Source organism: Centroberyx affinis, unplaced genomic scaffold (assembly GCF_046629955.1).
Source record: "Centroberyx affinis isolate AG114_WGS23_722 - 3 ecotype Tasmania unplaced genomic scaffold, CSIRO-AGI_Caff_v1 ptg004215l_1, whole genome shotgun sequence".
In the NCBI taxonomy this organism is placed as follows: Eukaryota; Metazoa; Chordata; class Actinopteri; order Beryciformes; family Berycidae; genus Centroberyx; species Centroberyx affinis.
Window position 1 is genome coordinate 12,319 of NW_027281960.1, and position 11,948 is coordinate 24,266.

Sequence of the window (11,948 nt, forward strand, 5' to 3'; positions counted from 1 at the left end):
TCACATCTCTACAATTCAAATTGATTGTGGAAGCCTTTCACTAGCTAGCTGAAGATTCATTTCAAGTTTTCCTGATAAGGCAGGTTGTGCCATTTTACAGAATTACATTGTTTGGACTTTGGTTGCATGTCTTTGTTGTTGCTTATTCTGCCATGGAGGATGTAACATACCATAATAGGCCTTTCTCAGTGTGTTAGCCATAACATTTGTTGTTAACTTGTAGTAGAGCGCTATTATTGGTAATTTGATTTTATTTGCCAAGATAACCACAGCTGGCAAAAATGTAACCAGTGCTAAGCTAGTTTTAACTTGTTTAACATTTCTTTTTAAAAATAAAGGGAAGTTAGAAATGCAGAGTTTAATGAAGCATTAAATGAGACAAGCAGTGGTGACACTCCCTGGTGGCCAAAGCAGGAAGCTCCTCTCCTGTGCCTTCATACAGATGTGGACTCGAGTTTACGTGCCAGTGCTGACCTCAGAGGAAAGGACCACAGGGCAAGAGTGGAGCTGCAGGCTGTACTCTCTGTTGTGCCAGCAGACTCTGGCCCACTGCTAAATTCAGTAGAAAGGAAATACCTTTCACTACTCACAAGGTTGCTTTTCGCTTATGTATGTGTGCATGAGGGAGAGAGAGAGAGAGGGGGGGGGGGGGGGGGGGGGGGGGAGAGAGAGGGAGAGAAAGAGAGAGAGAAAACTGTGACTCACATACATAGTTTAGTCATTGTTTGTTTACTTAAGATAATACTGAAGTGCAAGTTATAGGTAATTTAGCGGTAATTTAATGGCAAGTTATTGGTAATTTCAGGCTGAAAGGTTGACACATTGAGAGCTCCTCCAGAACTTCTTAAAGAACAACTGATCTTTAGAGCAAAGTAATAATAGCTGCAAACAATAATAGCTGTAAACAATTCAGATAGTAAAATAAGAATTTAAATATAATTTTTTTATTGTATTATTATAAAACATTTAAAATAAAGTAATTAAGACAATCTACCAGCATGGTAGTGAGCCTGAATCTATCAAGCTTCTCACAGGGTTCCCACTCTTTTTCAGAAATCATTTTCCAGGACCTTTCCAGGACATTTTCCAGGAGTTTTTCTTGACAATACAGGACAGCACTTGCTCACAAACGGTCATATAATTTACTGGTAGGCCTAGTATTGACACAATTAACCCCAGTTTTATACCTCCTTTTTTAATGATACAGGGTTCATGATGAAGTGTCTCGGGACAATAAGGTCGTCTGGCCTCCTCTTTTTGTTAGACGTGATCAGCACTGGTATGTTTTTTTTTTACTTACAAAGCTCTCCTCAGCAAACAAACACCAACATGTTCTGTGTGACACTTACTTGATTTGTGGCAGTTACAATACTCACTCCAAACACTGGCTTATACTCCAGGTCCCTCATACGAACTTCAAACTTGGACAAAAATTGACTATGTTCTACCTCTGTAACAATTTCAAAATGTGATAAAGTAGTAAATCACACCATAATGTACACTGTAAGGTGTGTGTTATTGTCAAAGCATTGTTTAACAGGTGGTATTGTAATGGGATGTTACATGCACCCCTAGTAGCCTATAGCTGTATTGATGTAGATTAATAAAATCTTAATTTCAGTTTAAGTTAAATGTATTTTTGTCAAACAGATAACCACTGATATGTAGGCGATCTGGGTGAGGGGCTAAAATACAATTACATTTTTCCAGGACAACATAGATTATTTCCAGGATATTTGGTCATTTTAATCAATTTCCAGGTGTTTCCATGACTGGAAAACTAGTCTCTAAATTTCCAGGTTTTCCAGGACGCGTGGGAACCCTGTTCTCAGAGTGCAAATGTCAGATCACTAAGCGACAGTGGTTGTCTGAAGGTTATAGAAACTGGCTTTTGACTGACTTAGGTAGAAATTCCCAAGCCAATGGGGAAAATCTGTGTGGAGGAGGAAGGGAATAAAAGAGTGCTCTTCCCATCCACAGCTACTAATGTAACTTTGAGCAAGGCACTTGCTCCCCTACTGCTCCAGTGGAGCAGCTCAGGGTCAAACAGTACAAAATTGTGGGTTTACGTCAAAGCTCCTAGATTCCTAGACAGTGGTGTAATGTGCCTTGAGGTTAGGTTGATGAAGGATTGAGGTCTGTGGTTTTAAGTCTTCTGGCAGCAGCAGGAGTTGGGCAGTTAGCTACTATACAGTTTGACTCCTGAACACCTCAGCAACCAGGAAATGCCATCCAGAAGACCTGACAGAGATTCTGCCACTGTGTCCTGCACCTGGATCAGAGAGAAGAAAACACACACACACACACACACACACACACACACACACACACACACACACACACACACACACACACACACACACACACACACACACACACACACACACAGAAGGAGAAGTTAAAAACATTACACAAGTTGACATTGATTGGATATGAAAGCAATAGAAGCCTTTCATATAAAATACCAAACAATGGCTTTACCATCCAGGGGTTAGGCAGCTGGGGCAGGCTGAGTCTCTTTGCCATGTCCACACAGGGGGTTCTGCACCTGGCCCTGGTTCTGCTGCTGCTGGATCCCAGGCTGGCAGTCCTGACTACTTCTGGATCTTCTCTGGAGACACAGGAGAGCACCAGGAGTGGCCTGGAGGTTGAACCCCAGGCAGAGCTCACCACAGCCTGGATCTGAGCTGCCTCTAACTCCGCCTCACCTGTTGAAGACATTGTATTGTAGTATTGTATGCAGATGTTCTCTGGTGATTATTCACAAGGCAACTAGGAATGTGCATGATGCAACATGGTAGTGGATTCAGGCGAATGATAATATGGGGAAATAGAGTGGTGTGATTCATTAGAGTACCCAGGTTCAAGGCCTGTGTCAGCAAGTATCTGCCCTACTTAAGTGTCCCTTGAGCAAGACACTGAATTCCTACCAGCTCCAAGGGACCCTTGTACTCTGACCTCTCTGTCTAAACTATTATTATGCCTACAGGAGGCCAAAAGGGCCTTAACCATGCTATAGAGGAGAATAGAACTAGTTCCTTGTATCAACTGTCAGAAGGGAGAGCTGGGACTGGAACTGCCCCTTCATCTCACCTCTCCCACACTCTGCGTTGGCTACATAGATGAAGCCGTCCACCACCTGGCACACTTCCTGGACGTGAGGGGCCGGGCTGAAGATTGGGAAGCCTGATTGATCTGTTCCTTCAAAGGTGAAGAGTTTATTACTGACGCTCTGCTGCTCCACTCTGGCTCTTTCCCTCTCTGCCCTGCAGACACAAACACAGAGGGTTTAGTGAGTGTAAAAATACTACAGTAATATGTAGAAATTCATTATTAAGTACCATTACATATCATAACATAACTTCAAATAAAAAATGCTTACCTGTTGGTTGAGTAGAGAGTCAGGATATTGAATTTGTGTTGGTTGTTGAACGTGTAACTGATCCCTGAGCCAACTCCTAGAATAAAGAGTTGACCTGGTTGGTTTGGTTATTGAACAGATGAAAAAAGTTTTCTTGGGGCTGTCTTGGCTCATAATAGCTGGTGAACACAGCCATTATGAGCCAAGACAGCCACCTACTGGTGAACAAAAAAAACTGCAGCATGTAAGATGACCAGTGTGATCCAATCATCAGTCTATTTTTCAATTGAGCCTGAGTGAAACTGAACTGAGTTTCTCCATAGCACATACTAGCTGGCCTAAATTCATTCACTAATTAAATTACATGCATGAGCGAGTGAGTGAGAGAGCCCCTTAAGTGTAGTGAGAAGTTGGCCCTCAACATTGATCTGGGGTCAGTTTTATTATTGTCCTATTAATGATCAGAAAGGGGACGGGGAAGCTGATCCTTAGTCAGCACTCAAGATCAACGTCAACGCACCATTGATCTGTCTCTGGGGAATGCCCGCCACAGGAAGCACGTCCGGCGCATGCATGAGCCTCGTCACCATGGACACATCCAGCTGCTCCATGCCCGGGCCGAACATGGCGTAGCGTGGCTCGGACGACGGCACCAGAGACTGGAGGAATGACGTCACAGCCTCGTATGGAGGCCGCGGAGGGAGCCATCGTTGTCTGCAGGCTGGGCAGCCCTTCAGGTATCTGTTGGGACAACAGAGGTCAACATGACACATGTCAACCGTTCTGCCTAATGTATACACTACCAGTCAAAAGTTTGGACACACCACATTTATTTTTATTTTTTACCATTTTCCACATTTTAGAATAATAGCAAAGACATCAAAACTATGAAATAACACAAATGGAATTATGCAGTGACCAAAAAAGTGTTAAACAAATCACAACTATCTTATATTTTGGATTTGTTTAAGTAGCCACCCTTTGCCTTGATGGAAAGACAAAGGCTTAAAGAAAGAAATTCATACATAGGTATTAACTTCACTATTTATATTTGTATAAGAAACTAATTTCAAGCATTTAAGCATAAGCCTTTAGATCAAAATGGCTTTAAGATAATGAAAAACATAGTACATTCAATCAGATGTGTCCAAACTTTTGACTGGTGGTGTATGTTACACACTGGACTTGCACCTCATATGGGAAATATGATGAATAGTCAGATTTGGTCAAAGATAAAGATGTACCCACTCTGCCATGTAGTCATCTTTTGACTCGTCTCCCCCCTCCTCTCCATCCTCCAGGCTCTCGTCTCCACTACTCAGTGGGGCATCCAGGGACTCCAGTTGGGGCATGGTCACATGGTCTATGGAGGGCCAATAGGGCATGTCCCTGAGCAAGAAGTATCTCCACAGTAACTGATCTCTAACCATGGCCCTCCAATATTGACTGGTGGCTCCCAGGCGACAGATATCCGCAGGAGACAGCAGGGTCATGACCAGGAACTGTACATCCACCTTCAGGAGGGAGGATATTTAAATGATTTTGGTTTCAGTGGTTGGGGATCATAAATGGGTGGCATGGCTGGCACCTACTTCTGGTAGGTCCACACATGACAAACTAAATAATATAAGAGTCTTATTTCTGTTTTAGATCCCAGGCTGAAAACCACTGAGAAATCTCTGTAATGAATCAAGGCTGACAGAGAATGGAAACAGAACAAAGTGTAGAGTAGCAGAGTGAGTGAGGAGATAGAGGGGGAAGGCAAAGAGGGAAAGTAAGGATGGACTATCACTAACAGCAGCACAGACGACATTGCCAATAAATTTAAAATACCAAAACAGACAAAAAATTACTAAAAACCTCATAGCATCAAAGATATATATATATATATATATATATATATATATATATATTTCCCCACTGTCATAAAGACTATCGGTTGTGGTGATACAAAAATGTTCAACTCAAGATTGTGTGCATTGCTATCCCACTGTACTTCCTCTGGAGGGATACATAATGGGCTATTAACAGCCACACTCTGCTCTTGTTTTTACACATTTACCCAGAGGGCAATCAATGTTGCTGGATAAGACCATTATAAGATTTCATATCGTTAAGGACCATCGTCCCGTGAGGTAACGTTTCCCATTAGGCTCACCGGTAAACTGTCCAGAAAACTCAGCGGTGGGTCGTCTTCGCCAGACTCGGCAACAGGCTTCACATCGTTACTTTCAACTTTACCTGCATTGGGAAAGTATCTGTCTCTGAACCGCTTCAGGCTGCGTATCACAGCAGACTCGTTAGATTGCTGTATCTTTTCTGCCATACCTGCTACGATGACTTAGGATAGATATCCAATCAAAACGTGTGAGAACTGTCCTCTTAATCGATGTGTTCATTAAAAAAGACACACTGAGCTGAAGCCTCAGAGACGCTCTGACGTTTCTCTAATACGGCACACTTCCTTGTCGCTGGCGTTTGTATTGCATTGCGGGTAATGTAGTTCTACAACAATGCACACTCAACACATCTGCACGCTAGAACTTGAGTCCATAATTTAAGAGAAACAACTTTTTTTTTCTTAAACCAACGCGCGTATTTATTGTCAACGAGGACATAAAAAACAGAAAATGATTTTTCCTCCAAAGAACACCAACACAGATTCTCCATTTATAGTTATACTATCAAAGTTATTTGAGTGGCAGAAAAATGGAATTTGCAATAGATGGGGGGGAAAAACAAGTGGCGCATTACAAAGCTGATATTAAGAACAAATCTGTACATACTTGAAATGGTCATGAATACTTCAGTCTCAATCAACAGTTTTTGTATTCCTCTCCTTACCTTTTGTGTGTATATTTATACACACGCACACACGCACATATATATACTGTATATATGCAATTAATAAAAAAATATATTAACAAAAGCATAACAAAATGGCAAAAAAAAACCCCAAAACAAACAATAAATAAAAGGTTGCTGTGCAATGTCTCATTCCCAGCTGGATTATCATTAAACTTGTAACAATCTTAAAAAAAAAAAGAAAAAAAAAAATGTTATTTTCTTCATAACCTTTTTTTTATATTAATATTAATGTTATTCTACCACATTCTTAGAGCAAAACAAATGCCCCAACCAACAGTCTGGAATTGGGAAGATAAGTGCTTTTCAGGGGGACAGGGCAAAAAATATTTCAATCGCTTCCTCCTCTGCCCCTGCCAATTTTACACCACATACCTCATACCTTCTAGCCTCTCATACATCTGCTTTGGCCAGAGCCGTTTGGCATAGAATGAGGTTGCCTGTAGACACTGATCCAAGGACTCTTTCACCTACTACATCCGCCTCCCCACTCCTCCCCCTAGCCCCCCACAACACTGCACCCCACCTGATGGTTTCCATTTTTATTTGGGGTTGATATACACTTAAATACTGATCTTAGATCTGTGCCTGAGGGCAACTTCAACACAGAAGCAGCTCGGTTCACTGTAGGATACTAAGGATCTCCTTGGCATTCTCTGTGTTCCAGCCCTGGCCCTGCAGAGGACCCTCACAGGCGAGCACGTATTTGTTGAGAATCTGTGTGCCAATGTCCCGGAACTGGAGGCGATCTTCTTTGCGATCCATAGTGTCAACGCTGCAGTCCTCGTACTTTACTGCCCAGAAGCACATTTCCCCAATGTACATCATCGTCAACAGGTGGGTGTCTGAGAAGATGCCTGGTGGAAAATGTAAGCACATAGTGGGAATAATCAAATTACTGCGTTATGTTTTATTTGTGATTATCACATGGCTCTGCTATATATCATGACGCTGAAACAAACCCTAATGTCTAGGCCATTATGGCCATGCCTCCAGGGGTTGGCACTTCAAAATGTTAAACTGGCAATATGGTAAACCAGGGTAATGTATGGTGCTGTGCCCACGGCTCAGCTCAAAAAGACTACAGCTAAATTTTTTGTTGTAGTTACATGAGACTTGTCAGATTGAAGCGAAGCAGCACAACAGGTTTATTATTCACCAGTGTAAAGATAACTGATGATATCTTTACCTTCAGAAAGGAAGTTGGCTGTAGCAGTGTCATGGAGCACCACCCCATCGTTGAGTTTCACTGAGTTTCTCACCTGCAGCATCCGCATCAGGTAGCGCACACCCTCCTGAATACACTGGGAGAACATATCAAGAGAAGCAAAGAAGCATAAGGCCTGATTACACGCATATGACAACAAGGAATCCATAGACATTAAACAACTATTTTCAACTAAATAAAACTGTATCCAGATAACTGTTAAAGTGTTGTAGGATCAGTCATGCCCACTCTGTGTTCACCAGTACGATAAACTGGATCCACAATGCTGGAATCACAATGCGCTACCTTAAGGAATGTGTCCTTGTTCTTCTTGATCCACTGTTTACGCTGATGAAGGGTGTGGCAGTACATGTACAGCAGGGCTCCACGTCTCCAATAGAGGCATTCCAACAGCTCCAGGCCCAACACAGACTGCACCTACCAGAGACCAAAAGACATGGACGGCATTGTCACACAGAGACATGGAATTAAATGTCTGGGACTGCATTATGCGTTACTAAAAACTAAGTGCCCTTCTTATCGAGGATACTTAAAAAGATGACTAACCGAAGAAAATGAACAGCTAGGGTCCGATACATTTCTAATGGAACCAGTATAGTGTATTTTTTGTGGCAACCAGCTAGATAAGAAGTCTTTTTTTAGTCTAGTAGATCTCAGTCCCCCAACTAGATCCCCTTATTTCTAAGTAAAAACGTTTCCCTCTATTGAAGTTTGACAATGGAGGCTCTGATATAATGGTCCCATAATGAATTGACTTACAGTATATACAAACATAGGCTATGTTTTACATGCATAGCCAACATTAAGTTGCATGCAGTACCAACACCTCAATTCACTGTCAAGTTAGCTCACAGATTTTTAGCAATTGAGCTTCAGGCATACTCACTGTCTGTTGCCTGACCTACAGGCCTCTTGTACTAAATCCTATCACCTCACCATAAAACATCCTTATACAAAAATATGAATTAATACATAAAAGATGGGATGATAAGGCTTGGCACACCGTGGCTTGTGTTTCCTTCTAGACAATGAATTTATTTTTCATCTGGCAAGTGAATGGATGACAAGTTCTCACAAACATTAATAACATACACTGCATGGACAATTAAGTCATCCATTTTCCTATGTGTTAACCTTGGCTAATAGAGGGGCTTGCCACAGTGCCAGTACTTGAATGACTTTGCAGCTCTGCTGCTCCACACTCAGTGGTGTCCTCTCTCAACTCAATTTCTTGCCAAGAACTTTATTGGCCACACGGGGTGCAAGGAGACACAGACACATTGGCACACACACACACACACACCTCTTGCGCCGGTGCCAGTCTCCCTGCCAAGACCTCTGGCTCGGTAAGGTCCTGCAGCAGCTGCTGGATTTTGAATGGTGAACAATCCTCTGGGAACTCCTGGTCCACCAGCTTATTCTCTTCATAAAACGTGATATCTAGGATCACCTACACAATCAAAGACATGCATACACATACGATTGAATGTAATGTACAAGGACACGGAATACATTCTTAAAATGACAAAGTACTCTATGCAAAGCAATCAACATCCCATTTAATGCACATCACCGCCAAATACAGACACAAATACACTCACAAACTTCTTGATGATGATGATGATGATGATGTTGGGGGCTAAGCAAATCATTATCCTCCCTCTACCCCCCTCCTTAAAGACTGTCCACTGACACAAAATGATTCCATACTTCTTGAAACTCTGAGCATATTCCTCAAGTCACTAGTCATCACACACCACAAAAAATATCAGCCATCCTTGCACTCTTAAGTACAACCTTAGGGATTCTTGTCTGCTGTCATATTTATGTGTTGCCCATTTCAATGAAATAATCCAAAACAACCCTACTCTCCCTCTAGGCTACTAAAAGCACACTTTGCTGTAAAATTTCACATGGAACTTGATGTGTAGAAAGTGATTCCCGCAAAGCAAACAGCACAAAATATATATTGAGCAGTAGTCTAATTAGCAGCTGGAAATTATACAGGACTAAATGGCAGGACTGCAATCATTTTCACTTTGTTTTTTAGATGAAGGCAAGCTGTGTGCTTTCTTCGGTTAACTAAGCAATAACTTGTGAGTGAGTATACTCAACTAAATTTTCAGTGGTATGTAGAGGATGCAATGGCGAGTTGATTTGAGATTCAAGACTACAGTGTGCCAATGTGAGGGCTCTTGTTGTTATAGCAGTGAAGCTACGTTATTTTGTATAGCAATTATTTAAAGTTGAAAAATAATTGTGGTGTCTTTAGGAAAATCGGATGCTCTTTTGATCCAATAATCTACTGCACTGAAAATGACAAAACATTTTTTTTTTCTGGACAATCAGGACAGCACTCAAAATACACAATCATTGTTTTGCATGTATACTTCCCAATAGGGCCTGTTCACCCCAAACTTTAATATAGTTGGACATGAAGTCACAAAACAACGTTTGTGTTGTGGACTAATCAGAGGTAAAATGTATATGCACAGCCTTGATGTAGTTTAAGCAGGGGAACTCTGTTCATACTCAATCCTGTAATTTTGGATAACTAAAAATTCATCAAAAAAAGTCAATTAAAACCTCAATGTTGAGATACCTGGTTCCAACTGTAAATATTACACATATTAGTAAATGTACTGGACATACGGTTTCACTGGCTAAACTGAGGGGCCTCTACAGGTTCAAAGTTTCTTAAAGTTTGATATAATGAAGTACCTGTGTGTAATCCTGAAGCAGCTTGGGAAGACTGCTACTTTCCCCTCCTTGTCTGTAAAAGCTTTTCAACTTGTCTAGTATGACAGACGCATTCTGTAAATAGTCATCATCTAGGGAAAAACGACATGTTAACATGTTACCAATTACAGATCTAAGCATCAGCAAGAAAATGACTCTACACATTTCAAAGTGTTGCTGATTCACTACATTTGAATGACACTGATGTTTATGTTTTATGTTTAAACATAATATTTATACAAAGCAACTAAACTGACGTTAGGTTACCTGCATCTATTAATCTAAAACGTAGCTACAACGTCGAACACAGAATGACTTCGTAAGTTACACAACAGCTAAACATTATCATGACAATATCTTAACTATTCTTACATTTTCAAACGTATAACTGTTACTTTTGTTTATATTGAAATGCAACATGCCAAAACTGTACAACTCGACATCAACTGACGGTTCACGAATCTAGCTAACGTGCACTAAATCAAAGAAGATAGTACACTGGTTGACAAGTTGCATATGGCGGAATAGAGTTATTTTCCATTGCCAGATGGACATTTATCAACTAACATTAGTTCATGTATTCTTTAGCTGACGTTACGTTAGCGAGCTAACGTTAGCCGTTAACCCGGGCAACCAATCGTTTAAAAACATTCATCAGTATGCAGTATGCTAGCATGCAGCTAGCTAACATTTAAGTGGCTACACATATTTTTACTACATGTTAATATAACACGCCCAAATTATACAGTTTGCTAGCTAAGTTAAGCGTTCCTTGTAAACATGTAACGTTTCATCAGACAGCAGCTGTTGTTATGGTAGCATCAAGCTACGTTAGATAACGTTAGCTAGCTAGCTAGCTAGTAAATTTAACAGGTCTGTCAAACACACACGGTGCGGCGACCGATCACTTTACTTGATAAATAATTTCAATAACGTTAGCTTTCTTGATACCTTGTTTTTCAGTTCGGAGACTAGAGCACTTAATATCCAACTCAAATATCCGTCTCTCCAGCTCGAAACCTTGTCGTCTGTAATCGTCGGCCATGACTGAAAGTCTTTGTCACGTGAGCCAAGGATTATTCACGTGCTCAAAGTGTGTTTATTTTTTGTTGTTTTTTGTGTTGCTAAGTGTGTACGTTTGTGTGTGCGTGTGTGAGTGCGCGCGCGCGCGAATAAGGAGGTGGTTATGGTGTGTGTATGTATATTGCGGGGAAGGCAACATCAAAAATTGCCAAAGATTATTCTAGACAGCAGATGGTTATGATATCGACAACTATCGATTGATCACACCACGACAGCATCTATTACTGCCTGCACTTGCTGCGCCAAACCCCCCCCAAAAAAACTTCCACGCACTTCATCTGACACTCCAGTTGCTGAGATGTGAAATTTGGATGAAGGAAAGCATGTGTCTGGTAAAAGCATCTTTGGCAGAGTTTTGACAATGCTGTTATTGTTATTCTATCAATATTCAGTATTATTATAACGTTACGCCTTTTCACTCTTTGTTTAACTTCTAGTTGTCGCACATGTTTGTGCATACATGACAACTTATACAACAACTTTTGACTAATAAATAAATAAATAATTAAATAAAACGTTCTCAAGTGCTCATCACTTGAGAACATGAGAACTTAAGCACAATTTCCCCTCTTCATTCTGCTGCCATAATTTCTAAAAATAAAACATCAGCCACCCTGTTATTACCTCTGAAGTACGAGTTTACGATGAATACTTGAAGGCAGCGGTGAGATG

At 41.0% G+C, this 11,948-nt stretch overlaps 2 protein-coding genes across 2 annotated transcripts; both read right to left on the reverse strand.

Moving 5' to 3' along the window:
• Positions 1 to 749: 749 nt before the first annotated feature.
• fbxo4 (F-box protein 4) lies at positions 750 to 5,826 on the reverse strand. The gene is made up of 7 exons (XM_071543058.1): positions 5,520 to 5,826; positions 4,610 to 4,875; positions 3,882 to 4,102; positions 3,383 to 3,458; positions 3,094 to 3,266; positions 2,482 to 2,708; positions 750 to 2,272 (listed from the first exon to the last, which is right to left on the reverse strand). Exons 1-7 carry the CDS (start codon positions 5,685 to 5,687, stop codon positions 2,180 to 2,182), a joined length of 1,224 nt encoding a protein of 407 aa, XP_071399159.1. The 5' UTR covers positions 5,688 to 5,826; the 3' UTR covers positions 750 to 2,179.
• A 911-nt stretch (positions 5,827 to 6,737) lies between these two features.
• On the reverse strand, positions 6,738 to 11,272 carry rimoc1 (rab7a interacting mon1-ccz1 complex subunit 1). The gene is made up of 6 exons (XM_071543059.1): positions 11,145 to 11,272; positions 10,176 to 10,285; positions 8,758 to 8,904; positions 7,740 to 7,871; positions 7,416 to 7,530; positions 6,738 to 7,083 (listed from the first exon to the last, which is right to left on the reverse strand). The coding sequence occupies exons 1-6, from the start codon at positions 11,236 to 11,238 to the stop codon at positions 6,848 to 6,850; spliced, it is 834 nt and encodes a 277-aa protein (XP_071399160.1). The 5' UTR covers positions 11,239 to 11,272; the 3' UTR covers positions 6,738 to 6,847.
• Positions 11,273 to 11,948: the final 676 nt, after the last annotated feature.

Bases quoted from the DNA above. Each gene is read 5' to 3' on its own strand.
- rimoc1 (XM_071543059.1), bottom strand. From the start codon at position 11,238: ATGGCCGACGATTACAGACGACAAGGTTTCGAGCTGGAGAGACGGATA. The intron at 8,905-10,175 runs GTACTTCATTAT...TTGATTGTGTAG, and splicing joins TGCTTCAGGATTACACACAG to GTGATCCTAGATATCACGTT. The intron at 7,872-8,757 runs GTGTGTGTGTGT...GGTCTCTGGTAG, and splicing joins GACTGGCACCGGCGCAAGAG to GTGCAGTCTGTGTTGGGCCT.
- fbxo4 (XM_071543058.1), bottom strand. From the start codon at position 5,687: ATGGCAGAAAAGATACAGCAATCTAACGAGTCTGCTGTGATACGCAGC. The intron at 3,267-3,382 runs GTAAGCATTTTT...TTGTGTCTGCAG, and splicing joins ACTCTCTACTCAACCAACAG to GGCAGAGAGGGAAAGAGCCA. The intron at 2,709-3,093 runs GTGAGATGAAGG...TGTCTTCAACAG, and splicing joins CAACGCAGAGTGTGGGAGAG to GTGAGGCGGAGTTAGAGGCA.